The sequence below is a fragment of the Ictidomys tridecemlineatus genome, unplaced genomic scaffold (genome assembly GCF_052094955.1).
Source record: "Ictidomys tridecemlineatus isolate mIctTri1 unplaced genomic scaffold, mIctTri1.hap1 Scaffold_58, whole genome shotgun sequence".
Classification (NCBI taxonomy): domain Eukaryota; kingdom Metazoa; phylum Chordata; class Mammalia; order Rodentia; family Sciuridae; genus Ictidomys; species Ictidomys tridecemlineatus.
In genome coordinates this window covers 484,207-507,177 of record NW_027523917.1, presented here as the reverse complement: position 1 = coordinate 507,177, position 22,971 = coordinate 484,207, and the positions used below count along the sequence as shown (strand labels likewise).

Genomic DNA, 22,971 nt, shown 5'->3' with positions numbered 1-22,971 from the left:
TAATTTATTGCATGTCAGTTTTACCTCAAAGCTATAAGAAATAATATATTCATCTTTTTTCACTTTCTAAGATACAAATAGTATTCTATAAATATTTTTCTCTACTTCATTTTTAAAAAATGTATTCCGGAAACCAGCTCTTAGCAGTATTTAAAATTATTTTCTTTCTTCTTTGGTTTATTCAAAAACTTTCATTGATGACGGTTGTTTCAGCCTTTTGTGACCATCTTGTATTGTTATAATTAATGCTTGAATAACATAGTTTTGTAAATACAAGTTTTAAACATTTGTTGTTGTATTCCCAGTATCTTTAGAAATTAGGGCTGGTGGACTATAGCTCAGCAGTAGAGCACTTGCCCAAGATACCCTCCCCAGCACTGAAAAAGTTAAAAAAAAAAAGTGGGATTGTTGAGTTAATAGGTAAATATATAAGCAGTTTTGGGAGATGTTGCCAAATCTCATTCATAAGGGTTGTATCATTTTGTATACTTATTAGCAGTGTCTGAGAATTTATATTCCCCCACATTCTCTCACCTACTGAGTATGTTGTCAAACGTTTGGATCTTGCCAATGCAAGTGAGAAATGGTATCTTGGTGTGGTTTAATTTGTATTTTGTTCATTATGAGCTAAGCAGAGCATGTTTCCATATGTTATAGCTATTTGCATTTCTTTTCCTGAGATCTGTTTATTTCTTCAGCCCATTTTTGTATAGGTTTGCTGGCCATTTTATTTATAATGTTCTTTATATTTCAGGAACATGATTCTTTGGACAATAATATGTTGCAAATATTTTTTTTCAGTTTGTCATTGTCAAACTGCGTGTGTGTGTGTGTGTGTAGCAGGTTTAGATACAGCCAGGAAAGATTTTTTCAATGAGGCAGGTTTTGCCCACTCATAATACATAGAAAATTTCACTTAATATTTTCTAGTACTTGTTTATTTTCTATTTTTACATTCATGTTTCTTATCCATTTGTAGTTTATCTTTTGAATAAGTAGAGAAAAATCCAATTTTATAATTTTCCATGTGGTAACGCTACTTATTAGAAAGTCTATTTTCCCCAAACTAACTTTTATTGTACCCCAAATGTCCAGTTGGTTCTGTTTCTGGATTCTCTATTCTGTGCCACAATCTCTATGTATTCCTGGGCTTGGACGAGGGTACATGAATTAATTATATAGTCTGCCCTCCCTGTACCCTTCATTGCTCTTCTTTTTCAGTGCTTTCCTGCTTATTCTTGTTCTTTTGAATTGACTATATTCAACTTGACGACAGATTTTTAAAGATCCACAGATGTTCATTTCCTCCCCAAATTAAATGTCCCCAGTTTCTTCAATTTTTAGCACGTGCTTTTCGGGCTATTCATGATTCTGTTCTTTTCCACAAGTCATGCAACCCTAAAATGTGGCATCCAGAAATGAAGCCACCGGCGTGGGGTGATAATGACCTGATTCCTTAGGGTTAGGCTTTTTTAAAAAGAGTGTCATCCACAATTGGAGAAAGTAACAGGACTAGAGTGAGCAGAGAAGGAAAGCCCAGTCCGAGCAGTAGTCCTTTAGAAGGGAGCAGGAGAAGCTTCTCCCCTTCTGTCTGCACTTTTGGGGGCAGGTAGGTACCTGGTGTCTCAACACGTTGACAAAAGGGTTTTGCTCTGGGAGGGGCTGGGAGGCCTGACTTTCTCCTTTTTCCTAGTCTCTGCCTATAATCCCCTTCTGCTAGTTTCCCTGGCTTCCTCCAGGGCCTTCTAAATCGCCGGTCCTCTCCCAGTTCCGGGGACAGGTGAGCCTCTTTCCTTCTGGAGTCCTTTCATTTGGACTCTTCCGCTTGGCTCTACTGGCGCTGTCCCCCGCCGGGCTCCGCAGTTGGTTCTTCCCGCTCCCCGCCACGCCCCTCAGCATCCTCTGTCTGCTCACTGCAGTCCACCCAGGGGCTTCCTCTGATGACTGGTTTTACATGCCTTGGGCAGAAAGCGCCTGTGGTGGAGGAAGGCAAAGTTCACTCCCAGTACCCGCCCCCTGCGCTGGGTCCTACTGAAGTAGGAAATGGTGAAAGAGAGAGTCCTGTGCTGTTCTGCAGGGAAGCGTCGCTTCCACTCAGCCGTCCCTACACCATGGACTCAGTACCTGCCACTGTGCCTTCTGTCACTGTTTCCCTGGGGGACCCAGAGCTCCTGGGACCCCTGTCGGGTGGCTGAGTTCTGGCGGAGTGGGTGCACTGACTGTCGTGGCGACGGAGAAATGGAGTGTGTCAGGCCCAAGGCAGGCAGGACGTGACTGTATGGTTAAGCGAGGCCGGTGAGAGTGTACTTGAGCTTTCCCCACTTGCACTTTTTTTTTTGACGGAATAGAGGTGACAACCTCATGGTATGTTCTGAAATGCAGCCAACAATCCAAACAGCTAATGTTACTACGGGTCTTTTCCCTAAGGAGACTGCTGGGGAATTGGGCCCAAGTGACAGTTATCTCATATTACATGTAGAGGGCGGTGAAAACAGGGAAGAGTTGGCAGGTGTTTACTGCACTGCCTTTGAGCAACCATTTAAAATTAGGCTCTGAATTTTATAGAAGGATGTTAAATTCAGAGAAGTTTATCTAAGCCAGTTTTCAAGAGTTGTCTGAAATTACATGTCACGTATCTGTATATAAGAGTGGAATGGAAGTAAGATTAAAAATCTTATACATATATCGTCATTGTTTTTATTTGTTGCCATAAAATTAATTAGTTCTTTCATATATTTAAGTTTTGTCTTAAATGAATATTTTATATTTTTTTTTTAAAGAGAGAGAGAGTGAGAGAGGGGGACAGAGAGAGAGAATTTTAACATTTATTTATTTTTTCTTAATTCTCGGCGGACACAACATCTTTGTTGGTATGTGGTGCTGCTGAGGATCGAACCCGGGCCGCACGCATGCTAGGCGAGTGCGCTACCGCTTGAGCCACATCCCAGCCCCTTAAATGAATATTTTAAATTATAAAAACCAGGTTATCTAAGAGAAAAGAATGATCCAGAGGGATTCTAGCCAGGTGTTAGACAATGTGATGATATAGGGCCAGTTACAAACTGGAAATGTATGCTCAATTTAAAGTATTTAGATTCGGGCTGGGGTTGTGGTTCAGTAGAGCGCTTGCCTAGCATACATGAGGCACTGGGTTCGATCCTCAGCACCATATAAAAACAAAACAATGTGTCCACCCTAAAACTAAAGATACATAAATAAATATTTTTAAAAAGTATTTAGATTCATTATACTTGAAAACACTGGAAGCGAACAAAAAATATGAGACTGCCAGTATCCTCTCTCTTGAAGAAGCTATTGGAAAATATTGAGGAGGTGGATTTCTGATGAGGAAGTTGGTTTAGAATTGCCATGATTCTTTGTGACTGTTTTGTTATAAATTTAAGGTTTCCATTTTTTCTAATTTGTCTGTTTAAGCTGTTTACTACATTGCCTGATGATACTCAACCTGGGCCTGATTTTTATGGACTACCATGGAAGCCTGTAGTATTCGCTGTTTTCTTTGGGATTGTATCCTTTGTCATTTTCTCTTGGAGAACTGCTCTTGTGAGTAAATTAACTTACTTATACCTTAGCACATAAGCACAAGGATTATTTTATATAGTCACTGCCCCCCCCTTTTTTCTTTTTCAATTGCTAAAACACAAAATAGTGGTTTAAGTCAAACTAACATTATAAAATAATTTAGTGTGGGTGCAGTTGGTAGAACTGGTAATTCTTACAGCCATCCTGACCAGTAGTTTCATATGTATCAGAAGTCTTAAAAGTGGGATAAAAGATGGGATAGGTTAGATAAATATCCTTTTATGTAGCATATATGTCTAGTAATCTATCTTAAAGAAATAACTATGCTTTGAAGATTTTGGTAATGTTTTTCAATGGAACAGTGTATTAGATTGAAGACTTAGCACAACATAATTCATTTAGGGGTTATTGTATGTTCGATTAGTGGAATAGTAGGCAGATTTATTTATTTCAAAGCTTTGAGGTACAGAAAATGCTCACAATTAAATGTGAAGTGGGAAAAAAAAGCAGAAACTAAGATTTAAATGTTGATGAACTGTATGTTAATATAAACATACAAACAGGGGGAAATGCTGCAAAGAAATACAGTAAAATGAGAAAAAGGAGATGATATAATTTTTCCAGTCTTTTATATAAATTTTTCCCAGATTTTATGATTTGATCATATGTACAGAAAATACCTTTTTATTTGGAAGTATAGATTATGTGTTGTCCAAAAATCCATTAAATGTTTTGTTCATTAAGGTTTTTTTTTTCCTGAGCAGAATTAGTCTATCTCTGTGTATGTGTGTACATATATGTATAAGTGTGTGTGTGTGTGTGTGTATATATGTGTGTGTGTGTGTGTGTGTATATATATATATATATATATATATATATATATATATATATACTTATACATACTTATGTTTGTACTGTAGGTCATTCTGTTTCATAGTTATTTAACATAATTGGAAGAAAATTATTTTAGGTAAATGGACTTTGCATATGAAAAGCCTAACAGTTAAAGAGGCCAAAAACATTGGATACAAATCTTTTCAAATCTGAGTGTTCTTTTTCTGATTTCTTAATTATTTCAGACATATCATTGTTAAGATAAGTTTCCTCTCCTTGTACAATTGAGTGTAAAATCTCTTAGAAAGTATTCCCTTCTTAAATAGAAGAATTGTTTGCCTGGATTCCTGTGAGGAATTTTCTAATCTCATTGAACTTTTTCTCAGCTAAAAGTAAAAAAGAAATAGAAGGATAAAGAGAAGAGAAAAACATGAAAACATTTTATATTTCTCTCTCTTGTTTCTTTCATTTCAAGAATGCTCGTACCTGTTTCTCTTTTCACTAGGTTATGTGGGATGTGGTTCCTAGCTTGTTGCTCCTCAGTTTCAGCATTTGACTTTAAAACTTTAGTCTCCCTACCTTAGATGACTGCTTTTATGCTACTTCCCATTTTCCTCTGTTCATTTTGAGTAAAAGGTTAGCAAGGCTATGACATTAAAGAAATGTTCATTTTTTTATGTGTTGGAGTTTTCTGAATGCAATTTCCTGTTACGAAGATCCCCTGGATGATCCGTGGACACATCTGAATATCCCATCACCATTTATAACATTTGAAAGGACAAGTAATATGCTAAGTTACAAAGAAATTTAGTGATGTTTTAAAAAATTTTCTGCTTAGGTTTTATTATCAGGTAGTTTATTGCTGTTTTTTGGAAACGATTGTTTTTGTCCTTTCCAGAATATGTTAATTGTCATTTCTCTTATTGCTTGTGCATTTTCTTCAAGCAGTCTTTCCTTTCAGATTTCTTGCTATATATTTAGTGGTTTGCAGAAATAAGATGATGTAGCCTCTTAGTTTCTAAATTCAGCCAATAGCCAAATTTAAATTGGAGTTCTAAGATGTTTTCTGGTGAGTGAAAGTGGCATATCTTAGTACAAAGATTATGCATTTAATATTGTTTCCTCAGATTTCTTTTGAATAGTCATTGTTTCTAGACTTTATCCTGGTTATTTAGAATTGTCAAGTAAATGATTTTGAGTATACACACACATACACACATCTTTGCTGTGAAATAAGGTACATATCTTAGTGTTTTTATGTCAGAGGCTATTTATGAAATATCACTACCAATTAAATTTAAAAGGCTTGCTAACCTTTACTTATTTTTAATCCTATAAATTATTATCCTGAACCAGAATGTTATTAAATTCTCACTTGGTTATGATTCTGACTGTTGTTTTAGGAATGCTGTTTCTATTGAGCAGATGTTTGACATCAAATTTAATCTTTTTTCTCTCTTCTAGGTAAAAGATAGAGTATATCAAGGTAAATTTTTAGGTTTCTTAAACTTGTAATAACCCCTTTGTATTGGTGTTTGATGTGTGTTTTATGTATGTTAGAAGTAGATACAGTGACTTTAAATGTCTATTATCTTTTTTACCTCCTGAAAATTTTACTATTCCTAGGTTGCTAGCATGGATAATAGAGTAGATGATGATGGTTCCAACTCTGAGATAGGAGATAAAGAGGAGGAACAAATTGTGGATAGGGAGATGATGATAAGTTTTAATTTGGGGCAGATTAACTTTGAATATTGATGTAATGCAGATGTATTACATTTGAAGAGTATTTCTATGTTAATGATTTAATCATGCATTAAGTAATTGAGTAGATAATTTGAAGAATGGTAATGTGAATCAGTATGTTTTCATTTCTGTTTTTCTTTGCAAAGAATTAAATGATTCCATTTTCGGAAAAGAAAGTGTTTTGAGAAGGGGGGAATATCAAGCTACAACACTTTACTGTATTTCCCATCTGTGAAATAAGCTTAAATTGAAATATCATTTTGGATGGGAGGGGTTCCTGGGATTGAACTCTGGGGCACTCTACTGAGCCACATCGCCAACCCCCTATATTTAGAGACCAAGTCTCACTTAGTTGCTTAGTGTCTCGCTCTTGCTGAGGCTGGCTTTGAACTTGGAATCCTTCTAGCTCAGCCTCCTGAGCCACTGGGATTACAGGTGTGCACCACTGCACCCAGCAAAATATCATTGTTCTTATATTTTTCTTAAATTCTAATAATTTTTATACTCTTATTGCTAATAAGCATAGATTGCTTTTTAAAAGCATAATAGTTATGCTAAGAAGTATTTCCTCATAGTACCATATAACATGTCTTTGCTTTTAGTAGATTGAGTAATTGAATTTCATTTAGTGATTGTAATAATCTTGTGTATTTCCCCCTTCTAGTCAATGAACAGCAAATTTCCAAAAAGGTGAACAATTTCATGAAAGAAAATGAAGAACTAATGCAGAAATTGTCAAATTATGAACAGAAGGTATAATTATTTTTTTGTTTCTTTCTCCCTTGGTTCTAGCTTGAATCATTCCTACCTGTTTTAATTTAAAATCATATTTTAAAATTTTTGTTTCATTATTTCCTACAAATCATCCAAATTCTAAACAGTCATATGTATTAAGTACTACTTTCTTCTGGAAAGGGTCACTTGTCTGGAAGTAACTTGTATGGTAGCACTATAATTTGTGTATCTTAATTCTGAATGCTTTATTTACATAGATGAAGGAATCAAAGAAACAGGTCCAAGAGACCATGAAACAAAATATGATTCTTTCTGATGAAGCAACTAATTATAAGGTAAAAATCCCTTCTTTGGGGGGAATTACATTCTAAACTCAAAAGTAAATGTAATGAGTGAGTAATCTTGACACCTTTTTTTTCCAGGATAAAATGAAGCTTCTTGAAAAAGCTAAAGAACTTCTGGATGAGGGAGCTAAAAGTCTTCATGTTATGTTAGAATCTGAGAGAGAACAGAAAGCTAAGAATCAGGACGTGGTAAGAGTTTTGCTGCTAAGTATTACTGCAATTTGGCTTTTGAAATATTTTGTAAAATTGGTTAAGTTGAACTTAGTCCAGCTGTTAACTAAAGTAAGATTAGGAGTCAAGGAAGTTGAACCCACTTCTGCCCATTTTGTGGAACTTTTAAGTACTGATACAACAACTTAAAAAATTTTTACTTACATATTTCATTTTCAATTTCTATAAGTTTCTGTAATTACATAAAAGTTGCAAAAGATGGTAGAGAGTGTGTTCTGAAATATCCTACCCCAAGTAAGCTTGATCACCTAGCTGAGGTAGTATTTATCAGATTTCTACACTGTAAAAATTCTTTCCAATCCTTTTCATATTGTATTCTTTGGAAGTTACCATGCATAGCCCACAGTTAAAGTATGAAGAGTTACAAGCTCAGGATGCAGCTCATGGTAGAGCACTTGCCTAGCATGCATGAGGCCCAGGATTCAATCCCAGGCATTGCAAACAAAGATTGCAGATTTATGTCCACTTCCTTAAGGAGCAAGTATCTTTATAATTTTTTTGGAATTCTTCTGTATGTGAGATTAGTCTATTCTTCCTCAAATTTTATCATTTTTTACTTCAGATAAGAAAATTTTAAAAATGATCTTGGGAAATTTTTTTCTCTATCACTAGAAAAAAAATTACTAATTTGAACTGGTTTACTTGAAACAGTAATTAATTAGTTAATTTTCTATGCTTTAAAACATTTTATTTACTTATTGCATTATGATTTTCTATACTTTGAACTTTTTTTCTGGTTATCTCATAAACAGTAAGGTTGTGGATGCCATGAAATATTTATGACTTCGTTTTCCTTCATCTCTTTCAGTTCTTGATTTTTTGCTTAGTCCAAAGCTGTATCCCCTGCATTTACCTGAAATGTAATGGGATGGCTTGACAAAAAATTTGTTGTGTTTATCTTTTTTAGTATATATATGTATGTGTACGTACACACCCACCCCCCCCACACACACACACATATATATATATCAGTATTTCTACTGAAATCCTAATGCATATTTTGTGTTCTGTTTTCACCTGGCAGATAATGGAAAATAAGAAATCTATAGAGAAGCTTAAAGATGTCATTTCAGTAAATACTTCTGAACTTTCAGAGGTAAAGCTGCCAACTATTGCTAACGGATATTAATACTACATCTTAGTTTTGTTGCGGACCAAAAATTTGAGGTGTGCTAAAATGTGCAAAAAATGAGAACTATATGATGTCTTGTTTGGGAAAGTATAACTTTGTTTCTTCTTTGGAATTAATTCACTAACTGTAGTGTTTTTCATTAGCTTCAAATTCTCCTTACTGAAGCTAAGCTTCGTGAAGAGAAGGTGAAGTTGAAATGCTGTCAGCTTCAGAAAGAAAATACCATGCTTAAGAAGGAGAAAGAGCAGGTAAAGAAAATTTTATGTCATACATAATGTAAACTAGAGAAGTGAATATCATTATCTTGTATCTTTCTTGGATCTGTTTCTGAGGTAAGGAATTTTCATGTAGTACCTTTTCTAGATATGCAAAGTTTAAACAATGCTCCCCAAATTGAGTGCATATATATGGTCTCCATCTGTTTTGGATTTTTGGATTATTGCTTTCCTTATCAAATGTCAATCAGTTATTAACTTGCATAGCCTCAAAGAAACTTTTTAAACCAGAAAATTAAGTATTTTATGATCCTCTTTTGAATAGTTACTGATTCACCGGCCAAGGGAAGATTACATGATAAGGAATCTAAATTTAGGAGACAGTCATATGTGCCCAGCCATTCCTGCTGGAGATAAATTATTTGAATTGGCAGCAATTTTCTGGGGAATGCAATAAACAGGGTCAACTTCCTGATAGCTCTGATGTTCTTACTGCAGCTGTGAGAGTTGGGGCCACTCTGCCCTCTTCCTTAACCAAGGTCTCAACCCCCTCGATTGAGGCAGGCCACCGAGGAGTATTGCTCTCTATTTCTTTGTTTAAGTCTTGTAGTCCTGATATATCCAGTGCAGAAACCCCTCCCTAACCCATAGGAATTCATGTGTTTTGACTTTTCAGTTGCAGCAGGAAGTAAAAGACTGGAGTACATCACACGCTGAGCTCAGTGAACAAATGAAATCATTTGAGAAGACCCAGAAAGATTTACAAGTAGCTCTTAGTCAAAAAGATGATACTATTAATGTAAGTTTATACTCCAAATACATGTTTCATCTCATGAATTCTCCTGAAATCTTCTGAATTAAAATCGAGAGTCTTCCAACCTTTTGCTTCTTTTCTAGGCTTTGACTAATCACATCAAACAGTTGAATCTGTTTCAATGTGAATCTGAATCTGAGGATCAAAGTCGAGATGAGTCAGATGAATTAACCAATGGAGAGTTAGCAGGTAAGATCAGTCTCAGTGAGGTTGAATCCTTTTTTGCTTTCCTGTCTTTAATTAAGTATACAGATGCCACTTTTCAGCTGGCTTAATTTTTTCTTAAGCTTCAGGGTTGTAGACACATATCACTGGATCTATAGATATGTCTGTTGCATTGGCAGAGGTGGGTTGTTGGGGTATAATGTAGCAATAGGCATGTGAAGAACACTGACTTTTTCTATCCTATTGAAAACTAGTAAGTACACTGCAGCTACAATAGTCATATCCTATACCTCTAAGTATTGAACATTGTACAGTAAGAGAAATTTATTTCTTAACTTATGCAGATGATACTTGATTTTGATACTCATCATCTCTATGGCTCTGTGGTTTTAAGTCCACAGTCAGTCTTAAGAGTCCGGAGGTAGTTGGAACCATAAACTAAGGCTGTGAGAACAGAGGCTAGAGACTATCAGAAAGCTAGAGAGGGAGTGTAACAGTGTTTACTGATGAGGAAAATATTTCCAGATGTTTTCTCCCAAGTTGGATATTGCTTACATAGCAAGTATTTCAAACCACACCTGGTAGTAGATTCAGGGAGAAAATAGAGGATTGAATCTTTCTAAACAAGACACTTATTGCCCAGGTGAAGATAGATCTGAGAGAGTAGAAAAGCTTTTATCTTACAAGAATAGCATAGATAACATTTTAGTTGTGCAAACTAGAAATTCACTTTTTTTTTTAAGACAGACACAGTACTTTTATTTATTTTTATGCTGAGGATCAAACTCAGTGCCTCACACATGCTAGGTGAGCACTCTACCACTGAGCCACAACCCCAGTCTGAAATTCACCTCTCTCTTTTTTTTTTTAAATCTAAGCTTGCAATTCTCTTAAAAGTCATTAGTCTAATCAGTATAATTATTTAATTGATTTTTTTCTTCCAGTGTTTGAACACAATCATTCTTTAGTTTAGGGAAGTTAGGAGAATATAGAGTTAAAAGTAAGGAAAGAAAAAGCTAAAGTCTTTTGTTTTTTAGGTGATCGGAACGAGAAGATCAAAGATCAAATTAAGCAGATGATGGATGTCTCTCAGGTATAGTTCTTTGTAAGAGTCCCATAGTACCTGTGAATTCTTCCTGTGCCTCACTTTTAAGAATACCTCTCTTTTCTGCAATTTTTAGACAAAAACTACAATATCAGTAGTTGAAGAGGATCTAAAACTTTTACAACTTAAGCTAAGAGCCTCGATGTCCACAAAATGTAATCTAGAAGGTGGGTTCTTCTTGAGAAGAAATTGCCATGTTGGAAAGACTTAAAAATTTATTGAAAAGATAAAGAATGGCTTCTTGCTTTCATGCTTCTTACTTTTCTTGGCACTACTCCCTCAAACAAGTTCTTAAGTCCTTGTACACATATAGAGATAAGCTGTTTTATCCTTTACAGACCAAATAAAGAAATTAGAAAGTGACTGCAATTCACTACGGTCTTCTAAAGTTGGACTGGAAGAGGAATGCAAAACTCTTAGGCAGAAAGTGGAGATTTTAAATGAACTCTACCAGCAAAATGAGATGGCACTAAAAAAGTAAGATTTCCATTGTTTGTTATTGTTATGATTGTGTGAACTAACAGATAATTTTATCTAGTAGAGATTTGTCTTTTTTCCTTTGTTTTGTTTCCTATAAGTTGCATTTTTCTTTCCATCATCAGTCTTAAGAGTCCTGAGGTAGTTGGAACCATAAACTAAGGCTGTGAGGACATCGTAATCGATTGTCAAATTCATATGAAGGCAAGAAGTGGTAAACTGGTATTAACAGTCACTGATGTGGAAATACCTTTCAAAGATCTAGACCCTTTCTGTGATCCCACTATTTATTTTAATTTCCTTTCATTGTGATCAGTTATGTAATTCTAATATTTTGAACTTGTATCTCTAACTCTGGACCTTTAAAAATACTGAGTGTTTTGGAATGACATGTTTTAGTAGAATAAAAACTTCAAAAAGGAATAATATTTACTAATTGATGGTACAAGTTTTGGACTTGAGTATCTCAGATGTTCACACTAAAAATTGAACTGTGGCAAGGATTTTAGGAGTTACGATTACAGAAGTACTTGTTTGTAGTATATATTTATATATTAATCTTCTCAGTGTGGAGCTAGTTATTTTTTGGAAGTTCATTTGAAGTTTTTAATCCACAAAATACTTGAATTCTCTAAAAATAGTTTTTTTGTGTGTCAGATTTTATTTGTTTGCACCTGATTTATTAACAAGATATATATATATCTTGTTAAAGCAAAGACAGACCTTCTTATAGACCTAACTATTTTTAGGTATTTTGACTTCTGTTGCCTAATTAATGCATTAAATATTGAAACCTTTCCATTAACTTTTCTAAAATTCTGTGATCTCCAAGCGACCTTTTTAGAATCTCAAATTTTTGTTCAGGCCAGTTCTAAATGCCTGGCCTGTTTCAAAGAAACATTTCTCATTTTATCACTTTTTTTTTTCAAAAGAACACTTGTTTTCTCTGTCCCTACTAGTAATATGAATGACCTAAATGGCAATTAATTTTCTTTGTAATGCAGTTAAATTGTAGCACTATTTTCCTCAACTCCTCCAAAATTCATTCAGTCATCATCTGTGGTTTGTACTCTTTTTTTTCTCATCCCCAGGTACTATGTTAGTTCATGCCTGTGTCATCTTTTCTGTTTCTAACCTAGGTCATCTGTCTTCATTCTCCATTATTTATATTTTTATATAATTTATTTCAAATTCTTAGTAATTTTCTCTATAGCCGCTTGAGTGGACTTTCTAAAATATAAGTCTGTCCATGTCAATATGTGCCTGTGGTTTATGAAGAATTTGCTTTCTATTTGATGACCTGTTCTTTTTTTCTTCCTTGTATCTTTTTAATAGTTTAAATATTTTTAATTATTTTCCTCATCACCTGTATAAGCTTGATGTAATCATAAATTATAATGGAATTATAATTATATAATTATAATTATAATTTTATTCATCTTCTCATAATTTAAAGGCCTTGGTATATATTCTGGATTTAATAAAAACCTGACATAGATTAATAGGTTTATTACTTGTTTTTATGGGCTTTAAGTAGCTCCTGAATCAGATAACTGTTGTGGCATCGTATGTTAGTACTTCATATACTGTGAACTCCACAAGATATTCATTCAATTTATACACATATTTAAAGTTTCTGTAGTTCTGCATTCTACACTGTTGGTTTCTTATTTGAAATTATTTTCATTCTATTTGAACATTGTCCTTTAATGATAGATTTGATTAGTGTATCAAAGTAGTACAAGGATAAACAGGGAATAGTATTTTATCCACTAAATATTGCTACCTTTATAATCTGTATTAGGTTGACATGAACTTCATGATTAGAGTTAAAACCAGTTTCCATTTTTAAAGGATCTTTCTTTTGGCTACTGAATTTTGACTGTTACTTAGTTTTAGCAATTTGAAAATATCCAATTAATTACCATCTGTTTTAATTTTTTTTCTTTTTTTTTTTTTTTTTTTTTTTTTTTTTTTTTTTAAAAGAGAGAGTGAGAGAGGAGAGAGAGAGAGGGAGAGAGAATTTTTTAATATTTATTTTTTATCTCTCGGCAGACACAACATCTTTGTTGGTATGTGGTGCTGAGGATCGAACCCGGGCCGCACGCATGCCAGGCGAGCGCGCTACCGCTTGAGCCACATCCCCAGCCCTAATTTTTTTTCTTTAAGGAGTCCATTATCATTGTTGTTTGGTCTTATCTCCCTCCCCTAATTCCTGTAGTCATTTCTCTCTTTTTTTAACAGTTGTATTGGGAAGTGCCTAGGTGTAGTTTTCCCCACCCCACCCACTTTTTCCTCTTGCAGTTATGTTGCTTGGGACCATTAAACATTTCTTGAATTTTCGAGTCTTTTTCTAAATGTTGATTTTACCTCATTCTCTCTTCTGATTATAATAATGCATATTAGAATTTGATTTCCCCTGCCTCCTACATTCTGGATTTACTTCTTCTGGATATTTTCTTCTGACCTGTCTTAAAAGCAGTAGGATTTATTTTACTTCCCAAATCTGTTGTTAAAATCATTCATTGAGTTTAGGATTTTAAAAAGTTCAGGGTTTAAAATATTATTTTAGTTGTAGATGGACATAATATTTTATTTTATTTTTTATAGGATTTTTTTAAGAGAGAGAGAAAGATAATTTTAATATTTATTTTTTAGTTTTTGGCGGACACAACATCTTTGTTTGTATGTGGTGCTGAGGATTGAACCCGGGCTGCACACATGCCAGACGAGCGCCTTACTGCTTGAGCCACATCCCCAGCCCGACACAATATTTTATTTATTTTATGTGGTGTTGAGGACTGATCCCAGTGCCCCACACATGTGGGGCACGTGCTTCACCACTGAGCCACAACCCCAGTCCTATTTCAGTACTACAGCTCAAACCCAGGACCTTGAGCCATGTGCTCTACTATTGAGCTACCTCCCCAGACTCCTTGCTCTTTCTCATAAGGGACTAGTGTCTTACTGCTTTCCAAGCTATCTTTAATCTCATCATTCTGCCTCTGCCTCCAAGTATCTTCGACTGTATGTAGGTTACCACACCCAACTATTTCTTGGTTTTATAGTTTCTAATCCTTTGACAAAATTCATAATCTTTTTTTTCCTCTTTTGTGGTGCTGGGGTTTGAACTCAGAGCCTTGTGCATGCAAGGCAGCACTCTACCAACTAAACTATATTCCCAGACCTGAAATTCATAATCTTGACTTTACTTTTTTGACTATATAAAGCACAGTGATTTTAAAACATGTGCGGTTAACCCCATTAGGTGGTTTCCTTTTCTGTGGGATTTTTCTCACAGAATTTTGTCTTATGGAGTGTCTGGTCAGTTTTGATTGGCTAACATTGTTGTGATAATTATACATGAAATTTGAGGACTAAGATGAAGTTATCTTCTTATAGAAAAGTGTTGAGGTTACTTGAGTAAGATTGTCACTTCAAACTTAGTCAGCAATTAAGATAATTCAAAAATGACTTGTCTTTCCAATGTTTCAGTATTGTTCCTTTTGGATTTTTTGCCTGTTCATCACTTAAGTGTGCAGTACTTTCTAATCTAAACTCAAAGGCTAGGGCTTTTATTAAGGGTCCCTTTATTTGTAGCCCCAAACACTTCTTTTTTCCTCTAAGCCCAGGAATTTGATGAAGGCTTAGTTCAGACTCATTATATCTTTGTGTTATCTTCAATATGTGGGTAAACCTAGGAGAAAAGTACCTTAAAGTGCCAGCTTTACTTGTAATTCTGAGATTCCTTTTTCTAATGGATCTTGGCCACATACATATATCTTCACTACCTTTTTAGCTTGTATCCTTTCAAACACAATTTTATATTCTTATAAAGATGTTTTGATTGTTCTTAGTGCTCTCAGACTAACTCTTTGGTAATTGGAAACAAAATTCTCTCTGTCCTTCAAGATTCAGTTTTCTCCATATTCCTTCTTAAGCCAGTGGGGAAAATTATTATATTCCTTTAGGCGTCATTTATACCTGAAACAGTGAGCTCTTTTATTCTTTAGCATCTTACAAGGTAACTAGTATATTATAGCCACTCATAAAATACTTGCTAAAGAATTAAATGAGAAGCTATATAAGAATATATAATCCCCTTTTTCTATTTGGTATCAATAATCCTTTTTTACTATAGTTTTTCTGATTTATGGAAAATTAAGTTTCAAGTTAATTATCTTTTGAATTGGAACTATGGTTAAAGTAGTACAAGGATAGCAGAAAATAGTATTTTTGAAATCATTAAATGTGGCTACCTTTGTCTCAGTAGATGAACATCTTGAGTTTCATGATCAGAGTTAAAACTTGTCAGTAGATAATACTCTGATGGTGGGTCAGTTTGGCTTCTTTTTCTGGTTGACAGACATTATCAAAACTCAGATTTGTCTTTTTGCTTAATTGCAATTCTTTTGAAATATATATCTAAAGTGTGAAAAATGTTCTGTGGCTAATTGCATAGCTAAAAGACATATTCTAGAAGATTTTTTGTGACTATATCTTTATTATGGTACCAGTCTTGGATTGAGAAAAGAGTTCCTCCATGACAAAGATATACTTAGTGTCCTACCCATGGCAGAAACGAGAAAAGAATTATCCCTTGCTTTATCCTAATATGTTTAATTATGTTAGGTTTATCAGTCCTGATCTTCCACATTGAAGTAAAGTGAGTTTTTATTATCTTACACACAGGAGACTTGCCCTTGGGGCACATGTTGTTTTCACATTTATTTTATTTACTGGTAAATAGAGAATTAAGAGGAAAAATTAGAAAATGTAAGTGATTTGCCAGAGTTTGATTTACAAAATTGCAGGTTTGAATTCTTATTTTATGTGCCTAAGCATTTTATAGAATTGTGGGAAGTGATATTCACAGAGAGAAACTTTTGATTTGATAACTGGCTTTATTTTAGGAAAGTGAGCCAAGAAGAATATGAGAGACTAGAAAAAGAGCAGCGGCTGTCAGCTGCAGATGAAAAGGTGGTTTCCGCTGTACAGGAAGTTAAAAATTACAAGTGAGTTTAGTTTCTAAAGGAGGGTGTCAATGTCTAATAAACTAGTGGTGGCTTTCTTTTTTAATCTTTTTTTACATTATGTAGATAGAAGAAAATAGCATGGAAGTATAAATAACGAGAGTATATGAATACATTCAATTCACACAGGAGAAAAAATAAATTTCAACTTTACAAATGAAAAATGTTAACAAAAATTTACTTATACCCAATGGGCAAGACCATAGGGAACTTGGTCAATGCAAATAGTTCTGGGGGTTTTGCATGTTGTAGTAATTCTTTAAGAAATCAGTTTGCTGTGTGATGTATCAAGACCCACAAAAGTGTGGCATTTGATAGACCTTGGAAATCTTTTATGGATATAATTTGAAAAAAAGAAAAAAAGTTTTAAGGAAGAAGATATTTCTAGCAGAATTACTTGAGAACACACTGATGAACAGTTAAGGAAATTATAATTTATCATTCAGAATCTCTAGCAATTAAATGATAAAGAAGTTATTAGTATTGGGTCTTTATTTTATTTTATTTATTTATTTATTTGTTTTTGGTGCTTTACTACTAAGCTACATCCTTAGACCTTTTTTTTTTTTTTTTTACTTTGAGACAGGGTCTCAGTTGCATAGGTTCCCACTTAATTGCTGAGACTGACCTCGAACTTGTGATCCTCCTGCCTCAGCTTCCCAATCATTGGGATTACTGGCATGTGGCATTGCACCTGGCCTGTAGTATTAGTTTTGATCACACTGGATTCATATAACTATAGAAATGTTTTTCTTATGTATGATAAAGTCTTTAAAAGTATAGCTGATGGAATAAAGGGAAAATGGTCAGAAATGTTTCAAATGTTATTCAATTGTTGTAATTCTTAGGCGGAGAATTGAAGAGATGGAAGAAGCATTACAGAAAACCAAGCACTCGTTTACAAACCAGGTAGTAATTAATACTGTCCTGTAGTTGCAGAATTTCTTGATATCTAATACAGACAATTATAGGCTATTATAATGAGTCCCTAAAAACATATTTTTTAATGTATTGTCTTTTTCAGATTGCTATGCATGAGAAGAAAGCTCATGATAATTGGGTAAGATTTTTTCCCCCTTTTCTTTATTTTGTGCATAGCCTACTGCAACTGAATTTGAATATTTTCTCTTTAATAGCTCAAAGCTCATTCTGCAGAAAGAGCTATAGCTGAAGAGAAAAGGGAAGTTGCTAATTTGAGACAGAAGTATGTGATTTTGGTATCTTCCTATATGTTTTATAGTGTTTTAAGGTTATGCTAGATATTATCTATGAAGGAATAGATTGCTGTTTCATAATTCAGTCCATTCTTTCTCAATATTCAAGACTATTGGAAATGACCCAAAAGATCGCAGTGCGTCAAGATGAACCCGGGATTGTAAAACCTATGCTGGGAAGACCAGATTTACAAAATCCTCCTCAGAGAGGTAGGGGGCACTTTGTAAAAGGAGCTATTTTATTTCTTGGTGCAGAATGTATGTAAATTACTTTTTATTTCTGTGTGTAATGGTTATGAAATAATCTGAATGATTTGCTAAAGCAGGAGGTGAGGGTTGGTGTCAGGGAGAAGGCTGCCTTAAAGTAGTAACACGGCATTGTTTTCTTTAGGTCCACTGATCCATAATGGCTCTTTTGGTCCATCCCCCATGAATGGTGGAGAATGTTCCCCTCCACTGACAGCAGAGCCAGCTGGGAGACCTCCTTCTGCTACTCTTAATCAAAAAGATATGCCTAGAAACGGATTTGGTGAGCATTCACATGTTGCTTTATAGTAAACTGCTTCAAGGTTTTTTTTTTCCCCTTTTGAATATTCTAATGAAAACATTGAATTTGGGCCTGTACAATATATAGAAGATAATTTCTTACTTTATCTTAGTGAATGTTTTCTGGAAAATCTGTTCTAGAATAGAAAACATTTTTTTTTTCCTGGAGGTCCCTGTATTGTTTTTTTCTTTTAAATTTTACACTGCGAAGTGTAAACCTTTATCTTTAAATTAAATCTCTATGGTGTTCCTTTCCCAAATATTATAAAAGCCTTAAACTTTATGTAGCATACATATTATTTCCAACATGAAATACTGAATCTTATTTCAAATTCTAAATAGGACTGTAGTCTTGGTAAGATTGGAAGTCAGGTTATACAGACTAAAGAAAAGCCAGCCTACACATACTTTAAGTCTATAGCTTAAAGTTTAGGACCAGTACTTATTAATCTCCTGTTCTATCAACCCAAGGCAGTTCTTTATTTTACTTAAGTCTCTTCATAAATTGTGATTTACGTATTGGGCAACCCATTTAAAAAATATTTTTAATTGTAGATGGACATGATATCTTTATTTATTTTTTAAATGTGTGCTGAGAATCAAACCCAGTGCCTCACACATGCTAGGCAAACACTCTACAACTGAGCTATGACACCAACCCCTGGGCAACCCATTTTTCATGTTGCTTTCTAGTTATTGTTGAATCCTGACCTGTCCACCAGTGGTTTATTTCTTCTGAAAAATACATACAAGGGCTCTGATCTTTCTTTCCCAAGGTCAATGGATGGACCTTTACCTCGTACTGGTCTTCTGAGGCATCTAGGAAACCCGTTGCCTCTGGTAAAGGGACCAAGTAATTTCAAAGAATCTGTAATTGTGGATGGAGGATTTTTATTCTTTTCATGTTAGAATAGTCTGAATCCATTCTTTGATCTCTAACAGACTCAGGATGTGGTCCAGCTCACATGAACAGCAGCTCCAGAAGTTCTTCTCCAGCTAAGGTGACGAATGAGGGCAAGGTAAGTTCTGTAGTTACTGTGAATCATGTGGTCATGCAGGAACATGTAGCTTTCCTACAGTACTTGCTCTTTGCTTTATCCTTCTTTGTGTTCTATTTGTACTATCCCATTTGTTTTTTAAAAAGCAAACTGTTCCCCAAGAACCTGAGACCCCCTCAGTCTCCACCCTTACTTCTTTGACTGAGCATCCAGTTGGAGTAAGTACTTAGAGGTTGAGAACTGAATTGGGTTTTATTCTGTGCATTTATGGGAAGGATATTCAGAGCATGACACTGATCTTGTTTGCTTTAAACTGCATGCAATATTGAGCTTACTTTTCTCTTTAACTTGGGAATGTTGCTTAAGTGTGTACAACTATAATGAACTACAGAATGTGAAAAGTTATCACTCTAACTTTATATGGTGTTTTGTGTTGAATGTTCTAAGGCAAAGTAAATTCATTATAAATTATATAATTCATCATTTTTATTTTTGTTTGGAAGAATGTTATTTAAGAATTCCTGCATTTGTGCAAACCCTATTTTGAGTGATTTGAATTAGATTGGTATCAGATTTTCTGTGAAACAATGATCATCTGAAATGACTTCTTGAGCCAGTCCCAAGAAATGGTCTCATTTGTTCACATAAGTGTATTCTCTTGTAACTGTGTTGCTATTATATCTGGTAGGTCTTCTGCAGCTCTATAATAAAATAAATTTTTAATTGTTTAGTTTCAAACCCACTACTCATAGGAAATGATAAATCAATATCTCAAATGGTGTACAGTAAATGAAAGTAAATATTAAAGGCTTGTCTTCCTAATTTGTGTATATAGCACTGTGATGGAAAATACTTCTCAAGTTCCAGTGTATATATATTCCTGGAATATACATCTCTGGAGAAATCTAAGGGCAGCTTAGATAAGACCCCAAACCCCTTTGTAGTAGAAGATTTAAAAGAGAGCAAAGACCCATTGTTAGAGAGGAATAGAGGTGGGAAAAGCATGGCTTGGAGGCAAACCTGGGATTGAGTTCTTTAATATGCAGTGTGGCCTTCAACAAATTATGATATCCCATTTGCTTTTGTTCCCTCTTATTTAAAACAAGACAGTCTACTTAAAGATCTCAGAGGTTGAATAATATATGAAAGACTTACTGAAGATATAGTAGAATAGTAGCTATTATTACATGAGTAGAGAATGGATTTTTCATTTTATTCTGTTCATTCTTAATATGGAAGTAATGAGCTATTGTGATGAAAGGGAAGTGATGGGGATGGGGGGACTCCCTTTGAAATAGATTGTAGTGAATACAGCATGACATACTGGTCAGAAATCACCTCTGTTAATAACCCCTGCCAGTCCTCTTGCCTTTCCCTTTCCTGTGCAGATATAATCAGTAACAAACTGCTCCCTCTTGTGGCATCCTTCCAACTTCTGTAAGCTGTCAGTGGGAATACACAGGAGGGGTGGGTAGAGTTTTGTTGCACTGATGGTGTTCTCTGGACAGGTTTTGGGTTTTAGCTTTTATAGGTATTGGTACTTTGTCTTAATACATAGGAATTTTAAAACTTTTAACTGCTTTCAAATCTTAAATTGCAGGTTCATATGGCTATGAAAGGGCCCCCTCCTTTCTCAGGGGTACCCTTCATGGGACCCCCGATGGGACGGCCTCCACCACCTCCCATTTGGTATGGACCGCCACTTCAGCTCGGTGGGCCTTTTGGGCCTCGGCCAATTCCTCCACCATTTGGTATGATGATCTGAAAAGTAGTGATTGACTTATAAATCACATTCATCTTCCACTTCTATTGCTTGCTAAAACAGTTGGTTGCTATCTCAGGTCTTAACAATGAAAGGATAAAGCTGAGTACATTTTAACTTTTCCTCCAGTTTTCTGGGACATATGGGACACTACATAATCTTATACTGAGATAGGCAATAGCTATCTCTCATAGACAAGGATAAGGGGCTATATATAGAAAAGCCAGAAATATTACTTCTGCAGATGTTTGTTGAAAATCTGTTGATATGCACTGCAATAGATGGAAAGGTGGATGAGACGCATGCCATAACTTAAAATTTTGTCACAGATATGAAAATCCTATAACATAAAGTTTGTAATCACCCATAATGGAAGCATAAGCAATAGGTTATAGAATATAGAAAAGGAAAAGTCAAACCCTCCTTACCTTGAAAAAAGTCAGAGGGAAGTGTTAAAGAGGATTTAACAGTGACCTAATAAATGTTCCTGGTTTAATTAGGTGGCTGTGGAAGGCCTTTTCCAGGAGGGCATGCGTGCACCTTGATTCTGATGGCATGTGTAAAGTCCATGCTGAAATACTTCATGAATTTTTAATGGATACAGTAATAGATAGTGAGATTTCCTTTTATCAAAATTTCTTTGATGTAGTAAAGTTCTTATTTCATAATCTATCATCTTGTCATGGTAATACTTCCAAATATAAATGGAGCTCTTGTGAGATAGAAATAATTCTGCAATTATATAGTAGGGAAAGAAAAAAAGACAAGCCTGGAGCTAGGTAGAGCCATGTTAAATCCTTAATATGTTGCTTCATGGCTGGTTGGTCAAAGGCTATAACCTAAACTTGTTCCATCTCAGTTTGCCTCATCTGGCAAGTCAGGATGTTCACCAGCTGATGTTCTAGGCTTGGGAGAAATTAAAGACTATATTAACATACTTGAAATCACCCTAGTTCAGAAATTTCTGGTATTTACATAACTTCCTTTTTATTTTCCAGGTCCTGGTATGCGTCCACCAATAGGCTTCAGAGAATATGCACCAGGTGTTACACCTGGAAAATGGGATTTGCCTTTTGACCCTCGTGATTTTTTTCCAGGACCTGCACCAGCACCATTTAGACCTTTAGGCTCATTTGGCCCAAGAGAGTACTTCATTCCTGGTGCCCCATTACCACCTCCAACTCATGGTCCCCAAGACTATGGGCCACCACCTGCTGCAAAAGACTTAATGCCTTCAGGCTTTAAAGATGAAACTCCACCTAATTCTCAAGAGTAGTGAGGGCTGTTCACAGGCCTTAAAAACAGGGCCCATAAAATTAACCTCTGACACTTAGAGTTAAAGGATTATTGGCTTCAAAATATAAAAGTTTATTTTAAATGGTTTATGTTTTCAGAATGAAGCTGCCTTGGCGCAGTATACATTTTGAGCCAAAATATTTTCCCCCTAAATATCCCCCACTTAAGCTAGAGTATCCTTCCAATTTAAAAATGTGCAATAAGGAATACCTTTGTTTTAGTTAATGTAGCATATACAATTGCTAAATGATTTAGAATGTCATAATTATGGACATTTCCTGTGGAAATGCTTTAAGAACATGTATTTCCATTATCCTATTATTAGTGTATTCCAGTTGATAACAGAGAAATGGTGTTTTATAAGCTTGATTTTTTTTTCTCTTTCAATATCTGGTCGCAGAGACTGTTGGGCTAAAAATGTTTACTCAAAGATCATAAACATCATTTTCCTTCTTGCTGAAGTTCTTTGTTGTAATAGTTCATAAAAATTGTTTATTAATATTTCCCAAGTGTCTGTTGATTCATTGGATCGTCATGAGATTTTGTGCCATTGGGGAAGCATGTAAACGCACTCTCAGAACTGAAGATAGTGACTTGGCAGCATATTCCCTGTTGCTCACTGTTAAGGAGGCTGGACCTTGGTCAACTGTGGACTTCTACAGAGGATTTCTTTTACTTGTGAGAAGTCTTGTGGCTCTATTTTTGTAGCACATTCATGTACTTTTTTCTAACCACTGTCCATGTGAGAATGCTTTTCTGAGAATGAGTTTACATTTGTAGC

The 22,971-nt window shown here is 34.9% G+C and overlaps 1 protein-coding gene across 10 annotated transcripts in view; it reads left to right on the top strand.

Moving 5' to 3' along the window:
• LOC144374108 (transport and Golgi organization protein 1 homolog) overlaps positions 1 to 22,694 on the top strand; it is a 134,633-nt gene extending 111,939 nt beyond the window's left edge. For 7 of the 10 annotated variants that reach the window (XM_078037051.1, XM_078037055.1, XM_078037060.1 and 4 more), the window contains 21 exons: positions 3,436 to 3,564; positions 5,842 to 5,863; positions 6,788 to 6,876; positions 7,116 to 7,193; positions 7,281 to 7,391; positions 8,458 to 8,529; positions 8,709 to 8,813; positions 9,457 to 9,579; positions 9,678 to 9,783; positions 10,797 to 10,852; positions 10,941 to 11,031; positions 11,203 to 11,341; positions 16,255 to 16,356; positions 17,223 to 17,283; positions 17,399 to 17,434; positions 17,511 to 17,578; positions 17,698 to 17,798; positions 17,980 to 18,117; positions 19,077 to 19,153; positions 20,733 to 20,883; positions 21,893 to 22,694. In XM_078037051.1, the coding sequence (XP_077893177.1) occupies positions 3,436 to 3,564; positions 5,842 to 5,863; positions 6,788 to 6,876; positions 7,116 to 7,193; positions 7,281 to 7,391; positions 8,458 to 8,529; positions 8,709 to 8,813; positions 9,457 to 9,579; positions 9,678 to 9,783; positions 10,797 to 10,852; positions 10,941 to 11,031; positions 11,203 to 11,341; positions 16,255 to 16,356; positions 17,223 to 17,283; positions 17,399 to 17,434; positions 17,511 to 17,578; positions 17,698 to 17,798; positions 17,980 to 18,117; positions 19,077 to 19,153; positions 20,733 to 20,883; positions 21,893 to 22,170 (2,133 nt within the window). In that variant the 3' untranslated portion in view covers positions 22,171 to 22,694. The remainder of the gene's footprint in view (positions 1 to 3,435; positions 3,565 to 5,841; positions 5,864 to 6,787; positions 6,877 to 7,115; positions 7,194 to 7,280; positions 7,392 to 8,457; positions 8,530 to 8,708; positions 8,814 to 9,456; positions 9,580 to 9,677; positions 9,784 to 10,796; positions 10,853 to 10,940; positions 11,032 to 11,202; positions 11,342 to 16,254; positions 16,357 to 17,222; positions 17,284 to 17,398; positions 17,435 to 17,510; positions 17,579 to 17,697; positions 17,799 to 17,979; positions 18,118 to 19,076; positions 19,154 to 20,732; positions 20,884 to 21,892) is intronic. The other 3 variants (XM_078037057.1, XM_078037059.1, XM_078037058.1) reach the window with 3 other exon arrangements.
• Positions 22,695 to 22,971: the final 277 nt, after the last annotated feature.